The sequence below is a fragment of the Pseudophryne corroboree genome, chromosome 4, assembly GCF_028390025.1.
Source record: "Pseudophryne corroboree isolate aPseCor3 chromosome 4, aPseCor3.hap2, whole genome shotgun sequence".
Taxonomy (NCBI): Eukaryota; Metazoa; Chordata; class Amphibia; order Anura; family Myobatrachidae; genus Pseudophryne; species Pseudophryne corroboree.
Genome location: NC_086447.1, coordinates 346,925,338 through 346,951,715, shown reverse-complemented (window position 1 = coordinate 346,951,715; position 26,378 = coordinate 346,925,338). Strand labels below are relative to the sequence as shown.

Sequence of the window (26,378 nt, the reverse complement as noted above, 5' to 3'; positions counted from 1 at the left end):
TATGTGCTGGTGACATTAAAGGCTCGTTTTGTACTTTTGAAGAAGTCTGGTGAGTGCATCCTTATTTCTTGAAGATAGATAGATATATATATATATATACACACACACACACACACACACACACACACACACACACACACACACACACACACACACTAATTTTACTTTTTACAGACATTTTAAATTAGAGGTTTTATTTCATTATATAAAACATGTATCGGGTATATAATAACGTCCTTACCTGCAATGGCTTCATACAGGGTGGCACTGTAGTCTACATATTCATATTCATCAAACTTTTGTGGTCCCCAACACATGGCTCTGCAATCCACATCAGCTTGATAATAGCCTTTCAAAGCCTCCTCAAAGTGCCTAATAGCCTGCTCGTATTGCTCCTGATCATACAGCTTCATACCTGTATGGTAATCATCCTAATAATTTATAAAATAAATAAATATTAGTGCATGTTGTAAAAATGTGACCTCATAGTAGATCTACTACTGTAGTTGATAGCTAGTACTGAATAATAATTTTATGACATGCTGTGTAAAGAGAATGTGGAGGAAAGTATCTCCCATAATTAAATTTTTTTGTCATAGGATGAGTAGCTCAGAAAGCACATTACAGGCATGGAACGTTTTAACAACTTTATTGGTGCAGTTATTCATTCTAGTCAATTAAATGCTCTGTGTATTGTATATCGGTCAATAGTATGCTCCCTCTATTGTATATTGGTTACTAGAATGCTCTCTGTATTGCACAAATGTTAATTTAATTATCCTTGTATTATTTTGCAGTCACTAAAATGCTCTTTATATTGTATATCTGTCACTAGTGGTGTTTGTTATAAAGGAGTCAAATATTCTTTTTTGATTAGCATTTGTTTCTGTTTCTTATTAATGATATGTCATTATAAAAAAAGATATTCATCTACCACCTCTTTAGGGCCAGTTTATACCATGCTGTAGAGAATATTTAATCCTTCAACCAATTTCCAAATGTATTAGAGATTATAATCTGAATTACTCGTCCAAGACACTAGCCAATTCGCCCCCTCTTGTTTGAGGCAGAGACCCACCCCTTTCCCCTTTCTCCCCTACTCATTTACCCATATAAAGTGGTGCTTCAAAGTTTGTGAACCCTTCATAATTTTCTATATTTCTGCTGAAACTTGGCCTAAAACTACCTCAGATTTTTTCTCAGTATCTGGTATGACCCCCTTGTGCAGCAATAACTGAATGTAAACATTTCCGGTAATTGTTATCCCATTCCTCTGTACAAAACAGCTACAACTCTGTTATGTTGGTGGGTTTCCTCCCATGAACTGCTCACTTCAGGTCCTTCCACAATATTTTGATTGGATTAAGGTCAGGACTTGGCCATTCCAAAACTTTAAATTTATCTTTCTTAAACCATTCTTTGGAATAATAACTTGCTTTGCGTCGGTGTCTTGCTGCATGACCCATGTTATCTTGAGATGTAGCTCATGGAAATTTTCCATTAGAATATTCTGGTATTATTCAGAACTCATTGTCCCATCAATGATGGCAAGTCATCCTGGGCCAGATGCAGCAAAACAGGCTCAAACCATAATACCAATACCACTGTGTTTCACAGATAGTATGAGGTGTTTATTCCGGAATGCAGTGTTCTTCTTTCTTTAAACATAACTCTTCTCATTTAAACCAAAAAGCTCTATTTGGGACTCACCTATCCACAAAACATTGTTTCAATAGCCTTGTGGCTTGTGCAGGTGATCTTTAGCAAACTGCAGATGGGTAGCAATGTTCTTTTTTGAGATCACTGGCTTTCTCCTTGCAATTCTGTCATGCTCAACATTTGTTGTTTAATGTCCTCATGATGGTGGACTCATGAACATGCACATTAGCTAATGTCAGAAAGGCCTTCAGTTGCATAGAGGTTACCTTGGGTTCATTTGTGATCTTGAGAACTATTAGACCCCTTGCTCTTGGCTGGCCGACCACTCCTGGGGAGGGTAATAATGGTCTGGAATTTCTTCCATTTGTACACAATCTGTCTGACTGTTGATTGGTGGAGTCCAATCTCTTTAGAGATGGTTTTGTAACCTTTTCCAGCCTGAAGAGTATCAATAACTATTCTACGGAGGTCCTCAGAAATCTCTTTTGTTCGTGGCGTGATACACTTCCAGAAATGTGAACATCGGACTTTGACAGATCCATGTTCTTTTAAAAAGACAGGTTATTATCTCATGGATTGAAAATACCGGACTCTAATTTCACTTTCAAAATATCTGCTTGCCTAATGGTTCACATACTTTTACCACTCACAGATAGGTGATATTGGACTATTTTCCTCAATAAAAAATGAGTATGTCTATTTTTTTGTCCCATTAGTTTGATTTGGTCCTCCTTATCTACTTTTAGGACTTGTGAAAATCTGAGGTAGTTTTAGACCAAATGTCAGCAGAAATATAGAAAATTCTGATACTCCATAATACTATTCCAGATCTCTATTGCCTTGCCCCCCCCCCCCTTTATTGATATGCTATGCTGTTTTTGTTTACTTCTAGCGTTTTGTGGTCATAGCCAGTACTGGTCATCATTGTTCATTGTGCTCCCTGGCTGCTCCTTGTGTTCTCTTTAGCCATATCTTACGCAATTTCTAGTTTGACCTGTTTATAATTTATCTTTGTTGATGACAATATGTTACAGTGATTTCTTTATTGCCATAAAAAACACAGATTGTATCAAAAGAAAGACGGAAGGTGGTGGAGGTGGGGTGCCATAACCAATGGCGCCAAGAGGGGAGAGTGGGTACTGATTCCCCGGGCCTACCACTCCTTCTCCTTCTGAATATACTTAATTTGATCCAGGAAGCGGTCTCTCCTCCTCCCCAGCGCCATCTTCCCAGGGACAACTTCGGGAAGGTGGAGCCTCACAGTGAAAGCAAAGAGTTTTTGGTCTCCAGCACACACGCGCCATCGTCCCAAATATCACCGGCAAGATAGTCTGCCGAGAAGGTGGAACCGACTTACTGGATCAAGAGAAGGTAAGATGCCTCCACCTACGCAATCCCACCCCTCCTGATCTGAACGGCACATGGTAATGCACCTTGTTTAGTCCACGTTCCCCATGTAGTACTGTGGCCCTGCGCTGCTCTCTACGGCCCTGGCCATAGCATGCACTTGCTTTAGGTGCCATGGTTCCACGGTAAACCTCTGGCAAAGGGGTCAGTGGAAGAAGCTTCAGGCATACATAAAACTTGATTATATTTAAAACAACAATACATGCTCCAAGATGCCAAATAAATACAAAATACAGATGATTTCAAAATGCCTTTATAAAAAAAGGCTATCATTAGATATTTGCTTAAAAAAAGATCTTTGTTTAAAGAGCTCTGACCTAATTTTCATCAATTGAATACATTTTATGTACATACATAGCTGTGACTTAAAAGGTGATTAAACAAATATTATCATCACAGGCGTATTATAAAGGATATCACCTGTTTCTCATGGTTCCATTTTCCATAAGTATCACTAAAAAGCACAGTTTGTTTATTATGACTAGGGTAAGAAATGTTCTAAAGTATGTGACTTGATACTTGGAGTTGAATTGTTTTTCCACTTTAGTGTCTAGAAATGATTTAAATCCAAAATATAATTTCCATCTGTTAAACCAATCACACAAAATGTATTTTCAGGCAGTGAGCAGTGAAGGTATTCTATTGTGAGAGGCAGCAAAGTCAGCTAAAATCTGTAATGCTCATAGACATCACTACCGGCTCAACCTGGCAGAGTGTAATGTGTTGGAACATTAGGTAATAAGCAATTTTTCTTCTATAGGCTCCTTGCCGAAAGAAACACACAGGATGAGTTATACAGGTTCTTGTAAACTGAATATTCAATTGCAATGACCCAAAATCCAAAGATTCTATTCAAAATGTGTGTAATAATAACATTTGTTAGTTTCTGATTAAAAAGAAATGTAAAAATCCATATGTCTAAACGTTTACACCTAAAAATAACTAAGCAACCTTACACTCAAAGTTAGACCTTTGAGTGTAAGGTTGCTTAGTTATTTCTAGGTGTAAACGTGCATCATAAATGTAACACAAGCCACTATAATTGCAATGACATAATTTAGCATCTCATGCTAGTACCAGAGTTTGACTGTAAAATAGAAGGATACCCATAACTATTTTCCCCAGTGATGGTTACCTTTTTAATTAGTATATTATATTTATGTGTCTCTTCTAGCCAGAGCCAGTCTTTGAGATGTGCATTCTGTACCTGGGTCCAGTATGTAATACCAGTGGTCAGGAACCTGTCAGTCAAGGGACAGACGCCAGAATCCCAGCGGCGAGCGCAGCGAGCCCCACGCGGGCTTGCTGAACTTTGGGTCCGGTGGCGAGTGATTATATTCCCCCTTGGGTGGTGACGTGGACCACCATCCGAGTGGGAACTCGGGGTTTGGATGGGATTCTGACCGGCGGCATTTCGTCAGCTGTCGGGATTCTGGAGTCGGTCTCCTAATTGCCGGGATCCTGACATTCGGTAAATTAACTGCATCCCCTGTACCTTATGTACCTATTAATAGGTGAGATTAATTAAATGTTCATGCAGTTATTTTTCTTTATACTTTATTAACAGCAGTTACACTAGAGAGTGCAAAGAGCGTGCAAGAAGAGAGAGAGAGATTTACAAAGCTTGGAGAGGGATACGGTGGAGAGAGATAAAGTACCAACCAAATAGGTGGTGTCATTTTTCAAATACAGCCTGTAACATGGCAGTTATGAGCAGATTAGCTGGTACTTTTTCTCTCTCCAAGCTTTTATAACTCCCCCAGAAAGGGCAAAGAATACACAGTTTAGGGCCCCATTTAATAATAAGTCGTATTACCAAAGGCATATTTAGTTTAGTATCGCAACAATACGAACAAATATGCCATTAGTATTTCTCATTACGCACGTCTCCAATGAGGTCCCCCTCCTCGGCTACATCCTGCGCATGGCTGCTGTGTAATGCACATGCGTGACGGCTAGTCTGCACATCTGCACTACACTTTCACTCTGCGGGGACCTGGCAGTGTTTCGGAAGGTTTCGCTAAAGCCAGAAAGGCTGCTGCTGGGACCCCACAGCTGATAACAGCAAGTAAATGTTTTTCTGATGGGAATCACTTGACATTATGTATGCTTTTTTCTTTCATTCTTTATTATTTCTTTCTGGCAGACAGAGACACGTATACACAATACACTGAGGATTGACTGAGGAAGGGGTAAATGAAGTCGTAACACTGACAGCCAGTATTGCCACGTAGTGGAGATAACTAGATTTTAATGTACATTAGAGTGATAATAATATTTCTATCCCTGCCATATGCAGTAATATAAAAACTGTGTTATTGCCGCATGTTAGTAAAAAGGGTCCTCAGCAGCTAAACTGTACTGCGAGACGACATCTACTAGAAAGCACGGGCTAGTACCAGAGACAGATTTTCAGACAAATATGAGCCTAAGGGTTTATGTGGGCATTATTCACAGGTGCAGCGGTTTATACTGTACCGCTGGAAATTTGCCGTGCTTGGATCAGAGAGGTGCGGACAAGGTAGGCAGATGAGGCACTACTTTACCTGCCATAGACTGTTTACTCCCGAGTTGTGACTATAAAAATGATTAAAATAAATACAATGAAGATATTTCTAATGTATTCTTTGCATTTTACATATACTTTATATAGTCAGGAACTGGCGTATACGTTAGAATGACAGGAAAGGCTCTGCCTCACCTCCCCGCACATCACTGCTAGAAAGTTAAAAATAGATAGCTGCTGAATCAAATGCACTCCTGATACAGTATGTGGCCTTGTGAGCTTAATTAGTATTAGCCTGCGTGTACCGTACACCACAGTAATATAATGATCCGATCTACTGTCACCTGAATTATTTTACCTATTGATCATTTTTGCAGGATGGATGCAGCTGTTCCCACCTGTCCATACACATGGACATTATAGCAATTGTTCCAACGTATATTAAATGGGATTTATTGTGTATGTCAAGAGCATACCAATACTTTGTTATTACAGTATAATAATCTCTCAGTTCCTATGAATAGATTAAAATAAGAATTTACTCACCGGTAATTCTATTTCTCGTAGTCCGTAGTGGATGCTGGGGACTCCGTAAGGACCATGGGGAATAGACGGGCTCCGCAGGAGACTGGGCACACTATAAGAAAGATTTGGTACTACCTGGTGTGCACTGGCTCCTCCCTCTATGCCCCTCCTCCAGACCTCAGTTAGGATACTGTGCCCGGAAGAGCTGACACAATAAGGAAGGATTTTGAATCCCGGGTAAGACTCATACCAGCCACCCCAATCACACCGTATAACTCGTGATATTAAACCCAGTTAACAGTATGAAATATAACTGAGCCTCTCAACAGATGGCTCAACAATAACCCTTTAGTTAGGCAATAACTATATACAAGTATTGCAGACAATCCGCACTTGGGATGGGCGCCCAGCATCCACTACGGACTACGAGAAATAGAATTACCGGTGAGTAAATTCTTATTTTCTCTGACGTCCTAGTGGATGCTGGGGACTCCGTAAGGACCATGGGGATTATACCAAAGCTCCCAAACGGGCGGGAGAGTGCGGATGACTCTGCAGCACCGAATGAGAGAACTCAAGGTCCTCCTCAGCCAGGGTATCAAATTTGTAGAATTTAGCAAAACGTGTTTGCCCCTGACCAAGTTGCAGCTCGGCAAAGTTGTAAAGCCGAGACCCCTCGGGCAGCCGCCCAAGATGAGCCCACCTTCCTCGTGGAATGGGCTTTCACTGATTTAGGATGCGGCAATCCAGCCGCAGAATGCGCCAGCTGAATTGTGCTACAAATCCAGCGAGCAATAGTCTGCTTAGAAGCAGGAGCACCTATTTTGTTGGGTGCATACAGGATAAAAAGCGAGTCAGTTTTCCTGACTCCAGCCGTCCTGGAAAAATAAATTTTCAAGGCCCTGACTACGTCCAGTAACTTGGAATCCTCCAAGTCCCTAGTAGCCGCAGGCACCACAATAGGTTGGTTCAAGTGAAAAGCTGATACCACCTTAGGGAGAAACTGGGGACGAGTCCTCAATTCTGCCCTATCCATATGGAAAATCAGATAAGGGCTTTTACATGACAAAGCCGCCAATTCTGACACACGCCTGGCCGAAGCCAAGGCCAATAACATGACCACTTTCCACGTGAGATATTTCAGATCCACGGTTTTAAGTGGTTCAAACCAATGTGATTTTAGGAAACTCAACACCACATTGAGATCCCAAGGTGCCACAGGAGGCACAAAAGGGGGCTGAATATGAAGCACTCCCTTTACAAAAGTCTGAACTTCATGTAGTGAAGCCAGTTCTTTCTGGAAGAAAATCGACAGAGCCGAAATCTGGACCTTAATGGAACCCAATTTTAGGCCCATAGTCACTCCTGACTGTAGGAAGTGCAGAAAACGACCCAGCTGAAATTCCTCTGTAGGGGCCTTCCTGGCCTCACACCACGCAACATATTTTCGCCAAATGCGGTGATAATGATTTGCGGTTACTTCTTTCCTGGCTTTTATCAGCGTAGGAATGACTTCCTCCGGAATGCCCTTTTCCTTTAGGATCCGGAATTCAACCGCCATGCCGTCAAACGCAGCCGCGGTAAGTCTTGGAACAGACAGGGCCCCTGCTGTAGCAGATCCTGTCTGAGCGGCAGAGGCCATGGGTCCTCTGATAACATTTCTTGAAGTTCCGGGTACCAAGCTCTTCTTGGCCAATCCGGAACCACGAGTATCGTTCTTACTCCTCGCCTTCTTATTATTCTCAGAACCCTTGGTATGAGAGGCAGAGGAGGGAACACATAAACCGACTGGTACACCCATGGTGTCACTAGAGCGTCCACAGCTATCGCCTGAGGGTCCCTTGACCTGGCGCAATATCTCTTTAGCTTTTTGTTGAGGCGGGACACCATCATGTCCACCTGTGGCCTTTCCCAACGGTTTACCAACAGTAGGAAGACTTCTGGATGAAGTCCCCACTCTCCCGGGTGTAGGTCGTGTCTGCTGAGGAAGTCTGCTTCCCAGTTGTCCACTCCCGGAATGAACACTGCTGACAGTGCTAGTACGTGATTTTCCGCCCATCGGAGAATCCTTGTGGCTTCTGCCATCGCCACCCTGCTTCTTGTGCCGCCCTGTCTGTTTACATGGGCGACTGCCGTGATGTTGTCTGATTGGATCAGAACCGGTTGGTTTTGAAGCAGGGGCCTTGCCTGACTTAGGGCATTGTAAATGGCCCTCAGTTCCAGAATGTTTATGTGTAGGGACGACTCCTGACTTGACCAAAGTCCCTGGAAATTTCTTCCCTGTGTGACTGCGCCCCAGCCCCGAAGGCTGGCATCCGTGGTCACCAGGACCCAGTCCTGTATGCCGAATCTGCGGCCCTCTAGAAGATGAGCACTCTGCAGCCACCACAGTAGAGACACCCTGGTCCTTGGAGACAGGGTTATCAGTTGATGCATCTGAAGATGCGATCCCGACCACTTGTCCAAGAGGTCCCACTGGAAGGTCATTGCATGGAACCTGTCGAACGGAATTGCTTCGTATGAAGCCACCATTTTTCCCAGGACTCGTGTGCAGTGATGCACCGATACCCGTTTTGGTTTTAGGAGGTCTCTGACTAGAGATGACAGCTCCTTGGCTTTCTCCTGCAGGAGAAACACTTTTTTCTGTTCTGTGTCCAGAATCATCCCCAGGAACAGTAAGCGTGTGGAAGGAACCAGTTGTGACTTTGGAATGTTTAGAATCCAGCCATGCTGTTGTAGCACTTCCCGAGATAGTGCTACTCCGACCAGTAACTGTTCCCTGGACCTCGCCTTTATTAGGAGATCGTCCAAGTACGGGATAATTAAAACTCCCTTTTTTCGAAGGAGTATCATCATTTCTGCCATTACCTTGGTAAACACCCTCGGTGCCGTGGACAGTCCAAACGGTAGTGTCTGGAATTGGTAATGGCAATCCTGTACCACAAATCTGAGGTACTCCTGGTGAGGAAGGTAAATTGGGACATGCAGGTAAGCATCCTTGATGTCCAGGGATACCATGTAATCCCCCTCGTCCAGGCTTGCAATAACCGCCCTGAGCGATTCCATCTTGAACTTGAATCTTTTTATGTATGTGTTCAAGGATTTCAAATTTAAAATGGGTCTCACCGAACCGTCCGGTTTCGGTACCACAAACAGTGTGGAATAGTAACCCCGTCCTTGTTGAAGTAGGGGTACTTTGACTATCACCTGCTGGGAATACAGCTTGTGAATTGCCTCTAGTACAGCCTCCCTGGCCGAGGGAGTTGTCGGTAAGGCCGATTTGAGGAAACGGCGGGGGGGAGGCGCCTCGAATTCCAGCTTGTACCCCTGAGATACTACTTGAAGGATCCAGGGATCCACCCGTGAGCGAGCCCACTGATCGCTGAAATTTTTGAGGCGGCCCCCCACCGTACCTGGCTCCGCCTGTGGAGCCCCACCGTCATGCGGCGGATTTGGAAGAAGCGGGGGAGGACTTTTGTTCCTGGGAACCTGCTGCGTGGTGCAGCTTTTTTCCCCTTCCTCTGCCTCTAGACAGAAAAGACCCGCCTTTTCCCCGCCTGTTTTTCTGGGGTCGAAAGGACTGTACCTGATAATACAGCGCTTTCTTAGGCTGTGACGGGACATGGGGCAAAAATGCTGACTTCCCAGCTGTTGCTGTGGAAACAAGGTCTGAGAGACCATCCCCGAATAACTCCTCACCCTTATAAGGCAAAACTTCCATGTGCCTTTTAGAATCTGCATCTCCTGTCCACTGCCGAGTCCATAAGCCTCTCCTAGCAGAAATGGACAATGCGCTTATTCTAGATGCCAGCCGGCAGATCTCCCTCTGTGCATCTCTCATGTACAAGACTGAGTCTTTTATATGCTCTACGGTTAGCAATATCGTGTCCCTGTCTAGGGTGTCAATATTTTCCGACAGGGAATCTGACCAAGCAGCAGCAGCACTGCACATCCACGCTGAAGCAATAGCTGGTCTCAGTATCACACCCGTGTGTGTATATATAGACTTTAGGATAGCCTCCTGCTTTCTATCAGCAGGTTCCTTTAGGGCGGCCGTATCCGGAAACGGTAGTGCCACCTTTTTAGACAAACGTGTGAGCGCTTTATCCACCCTAGGGGGAGTTTCCCAACGTGACCTATCCTCTGGCGAGAAAGGGAACGCCATTAGTAATTTTTTTGAAATCACCAATTTTTTATCACACACTTCATTTAATTCTTCAGATGGGGGAAAAACTATTGGTAGTTTTTTCTCCCCAAACATAATACCCTTTTTTGAGGTACCTGGGTTCATATCAGAAATGTGTAAAACCTCTTTCATTGCCTCAATCATGCAACGAATGGCCCTAGTGGACATTAAATTTGACTCATCGTCGTCGACACTGGTATCAGTATCCGTGTCGACATCTGTGTCTGCCATCTGAGGTAGTGGGCGTTTTAGAGCCCCTGATGGCCTTTGAATTGCCTGGGCAGGCACGAGCTGAGAAGCCGGCTGTCCCGCATTTGGCATGTCGTCAAATTTTTTATGTAAGGAGTCGACACTTGCACGTAATTCCTTCCATAAGTCCATCCACTCAGGTGTCTGCCCCGCAGGGGGTGACATCACATTTATAGGCATCTGCTCCGCCTCCACATAAGTCTCCTCATCAAACATGTCGACAGCCGTACCGACACACCGCACACACACACAGGGAATGCTCTTAAAGGAGACAGGACCCCACAAAAAGCCCTTTGGGGAGACAGAGAGAGAGTATGCCAGCACACATCAGAGCGCTATATAATGCAGGGACTAACTGAATTATGTCCCCTATAGCTGCTATAATATTTACTGCGCCTCAATTTTGTGCCCCCCCTCTCTTTTTTACCCTTTTCTGTAGTGTAGACTGCAGGGGAGAGTCAGGGAGCTTCCTTCCAGCGGAACTGTGAGGGAAAATGGCGCCAGTGTGCTGAGGGAGATGGCTCCGCCCCTTTTTTGGCGGACTTTTCTCCCGCTTTTTTCTGTATTCTGGCAGGGGTAATTACCACATATATAGCCTCTGGGGCTATATATTGTGGTTATTTTGCCAGCCAAGGTGATTTTATTGCTGCTCAGGGCGCCCCCCCCCCAGCGCCCTGCACCCTCAGTGCCGGGGTGTGAAGTGTGTATGAGGAGCAATGGCGCACAGCTGCAGTGCTGTGCGCTACCTTGGTGAAGACTGAAGTCTTCTGCCGCCGATTTTCCGGACCATCTTCTTGCTTCTGGCTCTGTAAGGGGGACGGCGGCGCGGCTCCGGGAACGAACACCAAGGACGGGTCCTGCGGTCGATCCCTCTGGAGCTAATGGTGTCCAGTAGCCTAAGAAGCCCAAGCTAGCTGCAAGCAGGTAGGTTCGCTTCTTCTCCCCTTAGTCCCTCGTTGCAGTGAGCCTGTTGCCAGCAGGTCTCACTGTAAAATAAAAAACCTAACATATACTTTCTTTCTAGGAGCTCAGGAGAGCCCCTAGTGTGCATCCAGCTCGGCCGGGCACAGAAATCTAACTGAGGTCTGGAGGAGGGGCATAGAGGGAGGAGCCAGTGCACACCAGGTAGTACCAAATCTTTCTTATAGTGTGCCCAGTCTCCTGCGGAGCCCGTCTATTCCCCATGGTCCTTACGGAGTCCCCAGCATCCACTAGGACGTCAGAGAAAATACTGTAATATCTCTACAGTGCCCTTGTACATACAGTCACCACTATATATTCCTATTGTCTATTTTGGAAAATCTGCACCTTTCCTTGGGGTGTGTTATAGTAGGTTGACAGTTAGAAGGTCGACAGTGTCTAAGTCGACCCCAAAAGGTCGGCATGTGAAAAAGGTTCACACGGTAATGGTTGACACATGAAAAAGCCAACAATTTTTAGAGTTTTTAGATGACAATTTGAACACATGGACCAACAATTAGTGTACCACGTCCCGTCGAAGGCTCACTTTGCTCGGCACAGGTTACCCATTCTGAATTTTAGTCCACGTGGATAGTAAAGTATGAAAAAGTCCTATAAATAAAAAAGGACAATAATCGCATGTCGACCGTATGATCTGTCGACCATTGCCACATTGACCATTTGTACACGTCGACCTTTTGACCATGTCGACCATATGGTGTCGACCTACTGACTGTTGACCTATCATCCAGATCCCCTTTTTCTTGCACTCTTTATATTTCACAGTATTTGAAGGCCTTCCCAATTGTTCTTATTCTGTAATAGATGTAATATAGCAAGTATTAAAATGATCTTGTTTATACTCCTTTCAGACTGCCAGCAGTAACCCAGGTTATTGCATATGAACGCGCAGCATTCCGGGGTGCGGCGCAGTCTGAAAGGGTCCAGTTGAAATAACCTGGGTCGAGCGACTCGGTATATGAACTGTGGTAACGAGCAGGGTTGAACATGTGTTCGATCAGGCTCGCGGTGCAGTGTGAACGGTTAAGCGTGTTGATGCGACCCAGCACCCTTCCTGAATAGGAAGAGGCGGCGCTTTGAGATCATCTAATCTTCAAGCGCCACCTCTGCACGAGCCTGCGGTGCCGTTAACAACCTGGCAACAGCCCAGGTCAGACCACCAGACTGAAAGTGGTCTCAGCCGGGTCGCACCCGGAAGGAACTGTATACAAATCCCGGGTGCCTCCAGGCTATAGCAGTCTGAAAGGGGTATTAGTAGTAGCAGGGGTTAAAGTGAGACAGTTCCACTTGGAGACGGAACGCAATTCCGCCTCCTCTGGCTCACCTAACCAGATGTGTGCCGGCGCCGCTGGGAGATGCCGGGCACCCAATGAGATTGTGTTACCAGCGGGCGCCTGTCTCCCTGCACAGCAACAGCCAGAGGCACAAGCTCAGTACTGAGCTCTGGCCTCCGGCTCTGTCAGTGCGCGCTATGGGAGAGACATCATGTTTTTCCCATAGTGCTGAGGAGCAGATGCCCAGATGACTGCAGCGGTCAGACGCGGGAGCGGGGCTCGGTGAGTATAGTGTGTTGTGTTTGTTTGTTTTTAATTTGGGTAGCGGCGCATCTACTGGGGGGATCTACTGGGGGCAAACTACTGGGGGGCATTACTACTGAGAGGCATCTACTGGGGGCAAACTACTGGGGGGCATTACTACTGGGGGGCAAACTACTGGGGGGACATACTACTGGGGGCATCTTCTGGGGGCAAACTACTGGGGGGCATCTACTGGGGGACATTACTATGGGGGGCCTCTACTGGGGGCACACTACTGCGGAGCATCTGCTGGGGCAAACTACTGGGGGCAAACTACTGGGGGTAAGCTACAAGGGGGCAAGCTACAAGGGGGCAAGCTACAAGGGGGCAAGCTACTGGGGGCAAGCTACTGGGGGCATAACTACAGGGGGGGCATTACTACTGGGGGCATAACCATAGGGGCATTACTATTTGGGGGCATTACTACTGGGAGGATAAACTACTGGGGGCATTACTACTTGGGGGCATTACTACTTGGAGGTATTACTACTTGGGGCATTACTACTGTGGGCTAAACTACAAGGGAGCATAACTACAGGGGCCAAACTACTGGGGGCATAACTACAGGGGCTAAACCACAAGGGGGCAAACTACAGGGGGGCATTACTACTGGTGGCTAAACTACAAGGGGAAAACTACTGGGGCTAAACTACTGGGGGCATTACCACTGGGAGGCTAAACTAAAGGGGGGGGGGGGTAAACTACTGAGTTCATAACTGCAGGGGCATTACCACTGGGGGCATAACTACTGGGGCTAAACTACAGGGGGCTAAATGACTGGGGGCATTACTACAGGCAACATTGCTCCTGGGGGCAATACTACACAGGGGCATTACCATTAAGGGCATTACTACTGGAGGCACTACTAATGAGGACATTGTAAAGGGGGCACTTCATAAGGGGCATCACTCCTGGGGACATAAGGGGCACTACTATTGTGGGCATTGCATAAGGGGCACCACTGCTATGGGCTCTATATAAGGGACACTACTACTGTGGGCACTACGAGTACAGTGGACACTGCATAATGAGCACTACTACTGTGGGCATTGTATAAGAGGCTCTACTGCTGTGGCATTATTACTATTACTATTGTGTGACCACGCCCCTTTCTTTTTGAGACCACGCCCCTTCTTGTGGCGTGCACCTAAGGCGCGCACAATACCTTTGTTACATGGGCGCCGTGGGGAGGGGGGTGAGTTCCACCACCTCTCTAGGACCACTTTAAGCACTGAGTAGCAGTCACTATTCTATTAAAAGAAAAAGAAAAAAAAGTATGAATAAATATACCCCCATCCCCCCTCACGACACAAACCAATCACTGTATTTAGCTGGACGCTGCACCTATATATAGCCAGGATTGTCTGCTGATGATTTTATAGCAGTGGGCATCCAATACTACTTCAGGGGCACCCAAGGTGATTGTCACATGTCACAGCAGCAGCTAATGTATATGCAAGTGCTTGAACCATACAGTAAAGGGTTGGGAGCCCGTAGAGAAACAACCATAGTACTATAGTTGGTAAATTATTCTATAAAATTAAATGTTAAATGCAGAACTCTCCTTTAAAAGAGCAATTATACAGCTACAGTATGAATAGGTAACATACTCCTGACACGCGTACAACACAAGTGTACAAATGTAGCTTACACTGTAGTTCAATGAAAGCCATAATGATTTACGTGAAAGAGCATCTGATCAGTGATTATACATTAAATAGGTTCCCAAAACATGAATAGTAACAATGCGGCACACTTGGCTGTCCCAATCTGCGTGCCTGAGGGGGAACCATCCCCTGCCACAGGCACTGGAGTCAGGAGCCACCAGTGTGATTAGTAAAATGATGAGGCAACCAGGGACAAGTCCATGCTCACTATGGTGCAGTCACACACGCCCAGTTCCCCTTCCACATTACTAACTCCCCAAAAGTTGGGAGATTTGCTACAAATCTCAAATGTTGTCATTTTTGCAGATTTGTCTCTTCTGTATCTGTGGAATGGAGGGAAGCACCAGTCTTCAATTGTAGATCTCTTTCAGTGCTTGTGATGATGAGCCTGTTTACTGTAGCCCTGTTTGAGGCACAAGAGGCAGTCCAGCAGTTTTCTACTGCTGGACACTGCTGTGGCTTCTCCACCTCCTACAGGCAGTGTAAAATGCTGCAATTTAAGCCCAACTGCTTTTGTGTCTCCGAGACATGGGTCCTCCAGCTGACCTGCTGAACCATGCTTATTCTTGTCACTTTTTTCTCCTACCAATGCACTGTTTCCATATAAGACAACCCACAGCGGAACCTTTACACGTCATAAGAGCATCCACTTACACTGTAAAATGATTGACATCTGTTTAACAACAATGGGTCAGAGACGCTGACTGCAGCAAGCACACAGAGAAATAGCAGATATTAAAAACTGAAACAATGTAAAATTAGATGAACAACATAACAAACAGTTACATAAAAAGCCATAACAAATGCAGCCAGATTGATTGAAAGGAGTTTGAATGGCCAGTGGGAAATGCAATGTAAAGAGAAACATATGTGGTGTGGTTTCCTTTGATTATTTACACAATTACAACCACTGTACTGTACCCTCATTAATATACAGGATACCTGGTGATATGTAGTAAACATGTCAGCCATGTACTCTTACCATATAAGCACGTCGCTCTCTGTCAATCAGTGGGACATCTGGGTTTACTTGGTAACTCTTTAAGTCTTTCTGCACTTCCATATGCTCTGGATTGGCCATGAAAAATGTATGAGCAGCTTTTGCCGCCTCATCCAGCTGATTTAGCTAGAAAACAAGACACACATAGTATAATAGATTTATAACATAATTATTTATACAGACAGACAAATATACACATCTCTATCATATTATTCCTCCATCATTTATGGACTTAAAAACCATGAACACTAATCCCTTTAACTCCCTTCAACCCCAAACTGTGTACAGTATTCCATAGATTGTTGCAGCACGAGATGACACTGCAGCATATAACATCACAGGCCCCTGTGTAATAATGGAACACAGATGGGTCTCACAGACAGTAGCACATTGTTAACGTCAGGGGTCTTAAACTCTCTGTTGCCATGGGCCCAGACTAATAATATATTTAATTTGAAAGACTCTTTTTACCGTCTACAATTGTTTCTTCTTCATGCACATAATTTATTAATTTGGTCACACTTACTAAAATGAAACTTAGAAAAGCTTGGAATTAGTTTTCTGCCAAAATGAATTCACTATATTACAACTTTCTTATCAGCTGTTTGTCAGTTTATTCAGTAACTGTTACCTACCTATTGCAGTAATATCATTTAATTGAGATAAAGGGGTTAGAAAAAGAGGTACTTGTGCAAAATAATATTAACAAAGGAATAATAAACATTTTACTCGGGGAATTCAATTAGCTGCAATAAATGTTTTTTGGGGACCTCAGCAAGCTCCAATATGAGGGCTAATTGAATAGCCAAACAAAACTACAAGATTTTTTTGCACCCAAAAAAATATCAGGGCTAATTATATTCCCCCGTAAATTGATTAAGTGCATGTATACACTATATAAACATTCAGTTATTATACTGTTATTAGGATTGGACTCATTCATGCATTTCTCATGCGTTCATATAATAAAAAATAATTAAAACAAATTAAATGGGAACCTGGGAATGAGAAAAAGGAGGCTGCCTTGAATAGGGTTCTAGTATTGCCCCAGCTTTCCAGCTATAATGTCACCAAACCTGCACCTTTGCCCAATACTATTTGGCTGAACATGTTGCTGCTTCAAAGCTTACTGTACATTTACAGTCTGCCATCTACCACTGTTACTACTGTAGGTTTGGGATTTCCCTTATTAACGGATTACAAGGTTTCCAGGAAACAGGCTTTATAACTTGAAACCAAATCGCTCATTTCACTGTAATCTGTAAATAGATTGCTGCACTATTATTCAGAGATTATTAACAAAATAAAGAGGAATGTTGACACATTCGGCCAATCAGATGCGGCTGCCAGTTGTGATCATTAATTCATAACTTGCACAAGGGATTGAGCACCAGCAGTTTGGTACTCGGCATGAGACGCAGTTTTGGTGAACACTGTACTTTGACAATGGCTACACCCCCTCCCATCAATGTCTCAGGTACCCTCGCGCAAGGAACCATAAGAGCTAGCCACTACTTAGTCGCATGCGCACAGCCATTCTGTATGCATGTACAAAAAGATGCATGTGCAGCGGAAAGAACATGAAAAATGGATTTATGCCCAACTCTGCATGAGCGCCTACATTCTGAAACCATCATCTAATGTACAGTCTGCTCAGATTTGGATCATTTCCAAGCATTTTGCAATACACTGCAGAAAATAATTCATGATTTACTTTTTCACTAAGGCCTGATTCAGAATTGTACGCAATCCAGATTTTTTTTTACAGTTGAGTGATTGTGGTCAGTCTGCACATGCATCTAAGGGGGACATTTATTAAGCAGTGATAAGCGCAGAGAAGTGAGCCAGTGGAGAAGTTGCCCATGGCAACCAATCAGCACTGAAGTAACATCTATAATTTGCATACTATAAAATTATATAGAGCTGCTGATTGGTTGGTGGGGCCACTTCTCCACTGGCTCACTTCTCCGCTCTTATCACTGCTTAGTAAATGTCCCCCTTAGTCACACGGCACATGCACGACCATGGTTTTGTGATGGCAGTGCAGAGAGGATCTATTCATAAAGCGATTGACAATCACAGAGCATTTGGGGGAAGTAATGAGGAGTGGCAGCAAAAACGCATACATGCTGCGACCATTTTGGGAGCTTACTTCCTGCGGCCATACTGCATAACCAAAAGACTACTCAGAATTTATTAATAGACTGATCTGCGACCAATGCTGAATTTTTGTATGCCGTCAACGGGATTTGCAAAGTCGCCGGGTGGGCGTCTCAATACAAATCCTGACGGCTGCAGCAGTTGCATATGTCCCCCAGTCACTGTGTACACATTTGTTCCCTACAACTCAGAATCAGGCCCCAAGTCCAAAAGAGCAAAATATTAGATACATTTGTATATTAACATGTTAAACTGTCATTATAGCATCGATGTATAACCGTACCTTCTGTACACGATATCAAGGGGCATTAATTACATAGTGATTAATGCATTTTTTCCAGGTCTTTAAGTTGAAATGATAGATTTGTTTGGCGAGGCTCTGGTTTGTCTGACATGACATCATTACCACACAATGATTTTTCTGTTCTCAGTGACGTCCTTTACATAGAGCAGGTTTTCCCCTTGAGCTCTGCATTCCAAAGCTATGAGCTCTGCTGTATTACACTCCGTTCCCCTCCGAATGTGGCTTTTACATCAGATTTTGTTACATTTTAAAGAATCCCTTTAGGGTTTAAGCAAACACTCTTCATACCTTTACAGAAAAGCTTCCTCTAGTAACATGCTGACAAACTCACTTCATTGCTCACTGAAGCCATTTTTACCGATATTCGGTGTTTGTCAGGAAAAACAAACAAACATTTAAGTAGTCAGCTGAGACGGGCTCAGATGAATTACCAGGGAGCTTGATAAACAGTAACAACAAAATACGCTTATTTTCCTGGCTGAGATCACTGTGCCCAGAGACAAGTCAGACGTTGAGGCTTGTTTGTTATGTAAATGCGCTAGGGCACTAATGCTCCACCACACCTGTGCATATCACACATCCAAAATACATGTGTTAGAGCTATAACTCACTGCGTTTACCACCAGAAATACCATTGCCGGAAGCCATTCCAGGGGAATGATCTTATGAAAACTTTCATGTTGATGGATTGATGTTTTCACAATGACAGCTCTAAGTCTGTTAGAAAAATACTTTACACTTGTGTTTATCTAATTATCAAAGTGCAGAATCATTTATTGTGACACGGATAGTGTCATATGTCAATATGTAAACCTTGTCTACCACTAATTAGTATAACAGTGATGTTTTCATGCTCAGGATTCCATGGAAAGCTTCATTGTCTAGACAGGATGAAATCATTAGGTCAGCATTCATAATGTTGACTAAAAATGTGCGTTGCAACTTGCTGCAGCTATGAGGAGCAGATAAGTAACTGTTAAGCATCAGGGATGATATGTCAACATTCTGCCATGTCGACATTTCATCACTGTCTACATGATGACTGCTGATAAATCATACCACACCCATATAGGCAAAGATTTAAACTGAATCACTATGCTCGTAGAATGAAAACGTAGAGCCCTCTCATACTTACACTACCATACATAGACCCCCATTTATCAAGACTTGGAGAGTGATAAATAGCACAGTGATAAATCAGGCAATCAGCTCCTAACTGTCATTTTCAAACACAACCTGTGACATGAAGGTAGGAGCTGAATGGTTGGTGCTTTTATCACCGTGTTATTTATCTCTCTCCAAGGCTTGATAAATGGAGGCCATAATACTTTGTGATACGCTAAAATCAAATGAATGTTAGGCAAATGATAAAGGAATTGGTGCTATCTTATAGACCACATGGTGTAACTAAATGAACAATAGTATGTAATGTACAGTAGTGTTGAGATGATTGGTCTGTAATGTAGTGTTGAGACAAACTTGGAATAACAAATATGGACTGTCCTATGACTAGATAATGCTAAACCAACATGTGACTACATGTCTAAGGGCCATATCTATCAAATATTGGAGAGAGATAAAGTAGAGAGAGATAAAGTGACATATTTATCAAAGCTTTGAGAGAGATAAAGTGGAGAGAGTAGCTCCTAACTGCAATGTTACAGGCTGTGTTTTAGCTGATTGGTTGTTACTTTAGCTCTCTCCAAGCTTCAATAAATCTGCCGCAAAGTACCAACCAACAGTTCAAACTGTAATGTTACTAGAAAGCATTTAAAATGACAGAATGATTGGTTGGTACTATATTATATATATATATATATATATATATATATATATATATAATTTTATTTATTTTTTCTCTCTACTTCATCTCTTTCCACGATTTAATAACTCTCTCCCTCAGTCACATGTATGACTCCCATACCCCCTTCCTTTAAGTGATGTGTGCTCCACTGTCAGGTGGAAAGACTTTCTAATAGCCTCTATAAATTAGGACAATCCTGCTGTCCCAACTGTTGGCACCTTTGCACCAGCTGCCAGTGAGATGGGAGGTATTTCCTTGCATATCATGGCACCACCTGGCACACACAGCAACTAAAGTTTCAAGGTAGGGAATTGGCCAAGGCCTCTATTGTGCACTGTTTGGCACCATTTGCAGCAGGCCAATGCATACTTGCCTACCTGACCCTCTCCATGTGGGAGAAAATGCTCTGTTCCTGGACTTTCCTGGTAATGTATGATTGCCATCACCTGTGGTGAGCTAGTTAATTGAAAAGAAAGATGTTTCACCACAGGTGATGGCAATCATACATTACCAGGAAAGTCCAGGAACAGAGCATTTTCTCCCTCATGGAGAGGGTCAGGTAGGCAAGTATGGCAATGTTGATGTGTATGATCTGACTAGCTGGAAAGATCCAGATACTGTACGTCCCTGCAAATTTTATTTATGTTGGTTAGCTTCTAATAAACAGCATAAGACTACATAAAACATCTACAAAGCTATGATGATGCAACAACTCTGAACAAGTTGAAGAACTCACAGTATTTTATTAACAAGTATAATATGTATTAGTAATGTTATATCCTAATTAAAAAGGGTGTTGTCAGGGTGAGGTCGCTTTTTAACTTTTGCCCTCCAGCCTTTGTTTATGAAAATCACCTACATGCCTATGCATACCCTCAATGGGTGTGGAACTATATGAAGGAATAAGATGTTACGGTCACCCTCTAAATGTTTATAAAAGTTTTAGCATCCTTCTATTATATTATAAATTATATGCAGGTATTATGGCTTGCTAACAGCCCCACATTAACAATACTATATAGCACAGAGGCAGAACTCTGGGAGGCAACTGAGTCATCTGCCGCCGTGCTCCTGCTCTGAAGGGGGGCACCTCTCCTCCCATTCTGTGACACCATTGAATTAAGTTAATTGAGAGCTGCCGCTATCTCTTCAGTGGCCGACTTCCTTATGGGTCCTTACAAATCACACCCTCTTTATTATACCGTTGATACACATTTTACAAGTGTCACACCCAGGATTAGAAACCACAACCTATTACACTGGAAGCAGACACCATACTGATGAAGCTGTTTGTTCCTGTGTAGGAAATATGAGAATTCTAACTACATGAAGTTACTTCTATGACAATTATCTTCATATAGTTAGAATTCTCATGCTACCTGTACAGGAGCAAATAGCCCCATCAGTAAAGGGTCTGTTGCAGTGTAACAGGTCATGGGTTCTAATCCTGGGTATGACTGCTAAGAAATGTGTGATTTAACATAAAAGACAATGAAATGTATACAGATAGAGCCATCTTTATCTTGGCCTTTAATAGGATTAACTGAGCCAGGGCAGTCAGATGTAATCCCCTGCTGTATTGTGCTCTCTTATTGTATTGCAGCTGAGAACAATAGATGAAAGGCTTATGCTAATAAACCATGGTGTGCCTAGGCGCAGCAGAGAGGCCAAGATGATCGTGGCTCCATTTGTATATGCAGTAGATAAAACACAAATTCAAAACACTTCATAAACACACACACACACATATTATATATATATATATATATATATATATATATATATATTTATTTATTTGGGAGGGGGGACATATATATATATATATATTTATTTGGGAGGGGGGACGGCCAATATTTATCTTGCCTCCAGGCAACTGGGATGAACTTACGCCACTACTATAAAACATCTGTTGTCAGAGTATACTGTACTGTATGTAGGCTTACCATACTATCCCTTTAAACTGAGACACATGAACCTGTGTAATTCATGAGTGTCACAGTTTAAAGCAGGGGTGGGGAACCTCCGGCACGCGGGCCGTATAAGGCCCGCAAAGCTGTTTGCTCCGGCCCACCCGCTTCAGTCAGTGAGACACGCCGCCGATCATTTCGGCGGCCGCGTGTCTCAGCTGTTAGGACAGGGAGGAGAGCGCGGCTATGTCGGGTGGCAGCGGCGGCGTGTAGGACTTCAAACCAGCCGCCGGTTCGTGAGCCAATCAGAGCTCGCGGACTGGCAGCCAATCAGGAGCCGCAGCTGCCTGCCTGCGAGCTCTGATTGGCTCTCGCACCGGCGGCTGGTTTGAAGTCCTACACGCCGCCGCCGCCGCCACCCGACATAGCCGCACTCTCCTCCCTGTCAGCAAGCAGCAGCAGCGGTAAGCAGCACAGGGGGGGGAACGGGGGGACACACATCTGTATACCTGGCACTGTGGGGGCATCTGTATACCTGGCACTGTGGGGACATCTGTATACCTGGCACTGTGGGGGCATCTGTATACCTGGCACTGTGGGGGCATCTGTATACCTGGCACTGTGGGGACATCTGTATACCTGGCACTGTGGGGACATCTGTATACCTGGCACGGTGAGGGGCATTTGTATACCTGGCACTGTGAGGGGCATTTGTATACCTGGCACTGTGAGGGGCATTTGTATACTTGGCACTGTGGGGGCATTTGTATACCTGGCACTGTGGGGGCAATTGTGGATCTGGCACTGCACTATTGGGGGCATATGTGTATCACGTCCCATTTTAACTGGCCACACCCATTTTTTTGGGCACGCGCGTCTCCGGCGCGCACACACAGTACCTCTTAGGGGCAGGGCAATTTTTTAAGTTGAGAATTTTTGTATGGCCCCCAAAGGATTTTATAAATATCCAAATGGCCCTCGGTAGAAAAAAGGTTCCCCACCCCTGGTTTAAAGCGATACTATGGTAAGCCTAACTTTATGCCTTTAGCTGCCATTTTCCAGAGTACTGTTTTGATAACACTCCATTTGCAATTTATAATAAGAATTTACTTACCGATAATTCTATTTCTCGGAGTCCGTAGTGGATGCTGGGGTTCCTGAAAGGACCATGGGGAATAGCGGCTCCGCAGGAGACAGGGCACAAAAGTAAAGCTTTCCGATCAGGTGGTGTGCACTGGCTCCTCCCCCTATGACCCTCCTCCAAGCCAGTTAGGTACTGTGCCCGGACGAGCGTACACAATAAGGGAGGAATTTTGAATCCCGGGTAAGACTCATACCAGCCACACCAATCACACCGTACAACTTGTGATCAAAACCAGTTAACAGTATGATAACAGAGGAGCCTCTGAAAGATGGCTTCTTAACAATAACCCGAATTAGTTAACAATAACTATGTACAATTATTGCAGATAATCCGCACTTGGGATGGGCGCCCAGCATCCACTACGGACTCCGAGAAATAGAATTATCGGTAAGTAAATTCTTATTTTCTCTATCGTCCTAGTGGATGCTGGGGTTCCTGAAAGGACCATGGGGATTATACCAAAGCTCCCAAACGGGCGGGAGAGTGCGGATGACTCTGCAGCACCGAATGAGAGAACTCCAGGTCCTCCTTAGCCAGAGTATCAAATTTGTAAAATTTTACAAACGTGTTCTCCCCTGACCACGTAGCTGCTCGGCAAAGTTGTAATGCCGAGACCCCTCGGGCAGCCGCCCAAGATGAGCCCACCTTCCTTGTGGAGTGGGCCTTTACAGATTTAGGCTGTGGCAGGCCTGCCACAGAATGTGCAAGTTGGATTGTGCTACAGATCCAACGAGCAATCGTCTGCTTAGACGCAGGAGCACCCATCTTGTTGGGTGCATACAATATAAACAACGAGTCAGATTTTCTGACTCCAGCTGTCCTTGCAATATATATTTTTAATGCTCTGACAACGTCCAGTAACTTGGAGTCCTCCAAGTCACTTGTAGCCGCAGGCACTACAATAGGCTGGTTCAGATGAAATGCTGACACCACCTTAGGGAGAAAATGCGGACGAGTCCGCAGTTCTGCCCTGTCCGAATGGAAAATCAGAAATGGGCTTTTGTAAGATAAAGCTGCCAGTTCTGACACTCTCCTGGCCGAAGCCAGGGCTAGTAACATGGTCACTTTCCATGTGAGATATTTTAAATCCACCTTTTTTAGTGGTTCAAACCAATGAGATTTTAGAAATTCCAAAACCACATTGAGATCCCACGGTGCCACTGGAGGCACCACAGGAGGCTGTATATGCAGCACTCCCTTAACAAAAGTCTGGACTTCAGGAACTGAAGCCAATTCTTTTTGAAAGAAAATCGACAGGGCCGAAATTTGAACCTTAATAGATCCCAATTTGAGACCCATAGACAATCCTGATTGCAGGAAATGTAGGAATCGACCCAGTTGAAATTCCTCCGTCGGAGCACTCCGATCCTCGCACCACGCAACATATCTTCGCCAAATGCGGTGATAGTGTTGCACGGTTACTTCCTTCCTTGCTTTAATCAAAGTAGGAATGACTTCTTCCGGCATGCCTTTTTCCTTTAGGATCCGGCGTTCAACCGCCATGCCGTCAAACGCAGCCGCGGTAAGTCTTGAAACAGACAGGGACCCTGCTGAAGCAAGTCCCTCCTTAGAGGTAGAGGCCACGGATCTTCCGTGATCATCTCTTGAAGTTCCGGGTACCAAGTCCTTCTTGGCCAATCCGGAACCACTAGTATCGTTCTTACGCCTCTTTGCCGTATAATTCTCAATACTTTTGGTATGAGAGGCAGAGGAGGAAACACATACACCGACTGGTACACCCAAGGCGTTACCAGCGCGTCCACAGCTATTGCCTGCGGATCTCTTGACCTGGCGCAATACCTGTCCAGTTTTTTGTTGAGGCGAGACGCCATCATGTCCACCATTGGTCTTTCCCAACGGGTTACCAGCATGTGGAAGACTTCCGGATGAAGTCCCCACTCTCCCGGGTGAAGGTCGTGTCTGCTGAGGAAGTCTGCTTCCCAGTTGTCCACTCCCGGGATGAACACTGCTGACAGTGCTATCACATGATTCTCTGCCCAGCGAAGAATCCTTGCAGCTTCTGCCATTGCACTCCTGCTTCTTGTGCCGCCCTGTCTGTTCACATGGGCGACTGCCGTGATGTTGTCCGACTGGATCAACACCGGTTTTCCTTGAAGCAGAGGTTCTGCCTGGCTTAGAGCATTGTAGATTGCTCTTAGTTCCAGAATGTTTATGTGAAGAGACGTTTCCAGGCTCGTCCACACTCCCTGGAAGTTTCTTCCTTGTGTGACTGCTCCCCAGCCTCTCAGGCTGGCGTCCGTGGTCACCAGGATCCAATCCTGTATGCCGAATCTGCGGCCCTCCAATAGATGAGCACTCTGCAACCACCACAGAAGAGATACCCTTGTCCTTGGAGACAGGGTTATCCGCTGGTGCATCTGAAGATGCGACCCTGACCATTTGTCTAACAGATCCCTCTGGAAAATTCGTGCATGGAATCTGCCGAATGGAATTTCTTCGTAAGAAGCCACCATTTTTCCCAGGACTCTTGTGCATTGATGTACAGACACCTTTCCTGGTTTTAGGAGGTTCCTGACAAGCTCGGACAACTCCTTGGCTTTTTCCTCCGGGAGAAAAACCTTTTTCTGAACCGTGTCCAGAATCATCCCTAGGAACAGCAGACGAGTTGTCGGCATTAACTGGGATTTTGGAATATTCAGAATCCAGCCGTGCTGTTTTAGCACTTCTTGAGACAGTGCTAATCCCCTCTCTAGCTGTTCTCTGGACCTTGCCCTTATTAGGAGATCGTCCAAGTATGGGATAATTAATACGCCTTTTCTTCGAAGAAGAATCATCATCTCGGCCATTACCTTTGTAAAGACCCGAGGTGCCGTGGACAATCCGAACGGCAGCGTCTGAAACTGATAGTGACAGTTTTGTACAACGAACCTGAGGTACCCCTGGTGTGAGGGGTAAATTGGAACGTGGAGGTACGCATCCTTGATGTCCAAGGACACCATAAAGTCCCCTTCTTCCAGGTTCGCTATCACTGCTCTGAGTGACTCCATTTTGAACTTGAACTTCTTTATGTACAGGTTCAAGGACTTCAGATTTAGAATAGGTCTTACCGAGCCGTCCGGCTTCGGTACCACAAATAGAGTGGAATAATACCCCTTTCCCTGTTGTAGAAGAGGTACCTTGACTATCACCTGCTGAGAGTACAGCTTGTGAATGGCTTCCAAAACCGTCTCCCTTTCGGAGGGGGACGTTGGTAAAGCAGACTTCAGGAAACGGCGAGGCGGATCTGTCTCTAGTTCCAACCTGTACCCCTGAGATATTATCTGCAGGATCCAGGGATCTAC

The 26,378-nt window shown here is 44.6% G+C and overlaps 1 protein-coding gene across 3 annotated transcripts in view; it reads right to left on the bottom strand.

Moving 5' to 3' along the window:
• Positions 1 to 26,378, bottom strand: part of P3H2 (prolyl 3-hydroxylase 2) — a 267,791-nt gene that overhangs the window by 100,222 nt on the left and 141,191 nt on the right. For all 3 annotated transcript variants that reach the window (XM_063916463.1, XM_063916464.1, XM_063916465.1), the window contains 2 exons: positions 15,740 to 15,883; positions 242 to 431 (listed from right to left, as the gene is read on the bottom strand). In XM_063916463.1, coding sequence (XP_063772533.1) covers positions 242 to 431; positions 15,740 to 15,883 — 334 coding nt within the window. The remainder of the gene's footprint in view (positions 1 to 241; positions 432 to 15,739; positions 15,884 to 26,378) is intronic.